The 2,133-nt window shown below is 48.1% G+C and overlaps 1 protein-coding gene across 1 annotated transcript in view; it reads right to left on the reverse strand.

The window, feature by feature from the left end:
- Positions 1-485: 485 nt before the first annotated feature.
- Pxmp4 (peroxisomal membrane protein 4, 24kDa) overlaps positions 486-2,133 on the reverse strand; it is a 26,016-nt gene continuing 24,368 nt past the window's right edge. The window contains exon 4 of the mRNA XM_013010769.1: positions 486-1,798. Coding sequence (XP_012866223.1) covers positions 1,535-1,798 — 264 coding nt within the window. The 3' untranslated portion in view covers positions 486-1,534. The remainder of the gene's footprint in view (positions 1,799-2,133) is intronic.

Consider the following 2,133-nt stretch of genomic DNA (forward strand, 5'->3'; position numbering starts at 1 on the left):
TCAAGGTCATTATAAAGATAAGGTATAGATCAGGAGCTGGTGGTTCACACCTGAAATCCTAGCTACTCAGGGGGCTGGAATCTGAAGACTGCAGTTTGAAGGCTGGAAAGTCATCCAAGGATTGCAATTTGAAGGCAGGAAAGTTGGTGAGACTCTTTTTTTTTTTTTTGGGTCCGGTCATGGGGCCTGAACTCTGGGCCTGGGCGCTGTCCCTCAGCTCTTCAGCTCAAGGCTAGCACTCTACCACTTGAGCCACAGCGCCACTTCTGGCTTTTTCTTTTTGCTTATGTGGTGCTGAGGAATTGAACCCAGGGCCTCATGCATGCAAGGCAAGCGCTCTACCACTGAGCCACCTTCCCAGCCCCGGTGAGACTCTTTATCTCCAATGAACCACCAGAAAACCAGAAGTGGAGCTGTGGCTCAAAGTGGCAGAGCACTAGCCTTGAGTGGAAAAAGCACAGGGGCAGTGCTCTCGCTGAGTTCAAGCCCCACAACTAACTGAAAAAAAAAAAAAAAAGATGACATGTGCAAAGGAGTCAGGAGTCAGGAAGCCACTGGCAGAAGGCAGCAGCTATAGTCATAAAGGTTCAATATGCACACCTGCGGTGACTATGGTTACTCTCATTTTATGAGAAACTGAGGCTCTGAACGGTGAAGAGCCTCCTCCACTGTAGCCGTAGGTCTACAATGTGCACTACCCTCTCAAGTGTCAGAATCTGTATTACCTGGCAGAAAGCTACTAGCTTTATGTGCTATGGCTTAGGACAAGAAAAAAAAATATAAAATAATTCATCAATTTTTATGTAATTGTATGTTAAAAATAGTATTTGAGCATATTAAGCTAAAATATAGAACTAAGATGAATGTCACATTGCTATGTAGCCCAGGCTGGCCTGGAACTTGAGATCCTCCTGAGTCAGCCTCTTTTGTATTTTTAAAAAAGTAGATGCTAGAAAATAAACACAAAAAAAATTTTTTTCTGCAGTGCTGGAGACAGAACCTAGAGCCTCACACATATCAGGCTTTTTCTAAGGGACAGTGAGCTCTAGAACTCCAATTAGAGCACCTGAGACAAGAAACAGTATTTTAAAAAAAAAGTATTTGCAACCCACTGCCCACCAGCAAGGAGCCCTGATACTAAGCATAGTGGAAGAATGATTTGTACCCATCAGAAAGAGACCCTCCTCTAGGAGAGTCTTCCTTTAAGCTAATGTGCCCTGTGGCCCAGAGAAGGTAAGACTTGCTGGGGCCTCACAAGCTCAGCAGCGAGGCTGGAAACCAAGGCTAAGAGTCCTCAAGCTGAGCCAGCCACCTGCTGCACCATTCAAAAGCACCTATGGGATGTGAAAATCAGTGTTTTGATTCTAGCCCATGGACCCCTGGGCTAACACGCGTTGGAGTGTGAGGCCCGTGACTGTGAGGTGGCAAGATCCTCTAGGAGGGTTTGCTGATGGAGCCAGACTTGGAGCAGCACTGGACGCTGCCTGGAAGTTGTTCAGGTGGAGGCGTTCCCATAAGCACCTTGGGGACGCTGTTACTTGGAGGGGCTGCTCTTGTTGTAGATGAGGAAGTCTGAGATGTCGTGCCACACGTTGCTGTCCTCGTACAGGTAGGTCATAGAGGACTGCAGAGAAGGCTGCAGCGTGGGCCGGTGGTATTCAAAGAGCCACAGCACCAGCCCCCAGATCACTGCCGTGTGCAAAGAGAACACATTCCATTTGACCTCAGGAATGTAGCCCTTCTCCACAGCCAGGCGGCACAGGGCGAACAGGACTCTCGAGGTCAAGTACATGTTGATCTGCAGCGAGGAAAGGGCAAGGATTATTGGTGAGGACAGTCTCTGGGAACCTCCCTCCCTCCCTCCCTGTCCAACGCATGGAAGCAACTGCTGTGCAGGACTGCCTTGTATCTGTTAATGTACAAGACAATTTGAGGGGTCAGGGACCTGGGCTCATACCTGTAATCCTAGTTTCTCAGGAGGCTGAGATCTGAGAATCCTGATTCAAATCCAACCCAGGCAGGAAAGTCCATGCAACTCTTATCTCCAATAAACTACTCAGAAAAAGCCGGAAGTGGTGTGTTATGGCTCAAGTGGTAGAGCACCAGACTTGAGCAAAAAAAGCTAAGGGGGGG

This window comes from Dipodomys ordii, unplaced genomic scaffold (genome assembly GCF_000151885.1).
Source record: "Dipodomys ordii isolate 6190 unplaced genomic scaffold, Dord_2.0 Scaffold13, whole genome shotgun sequence".
Classification (NCBI taxonomy): domain Eukaryota; kingdom Metazoa; phylum Chordata; class Mammalia; order Rodentia; family Heteromyidae; genus Dipodomys; species Dipodomys ordii.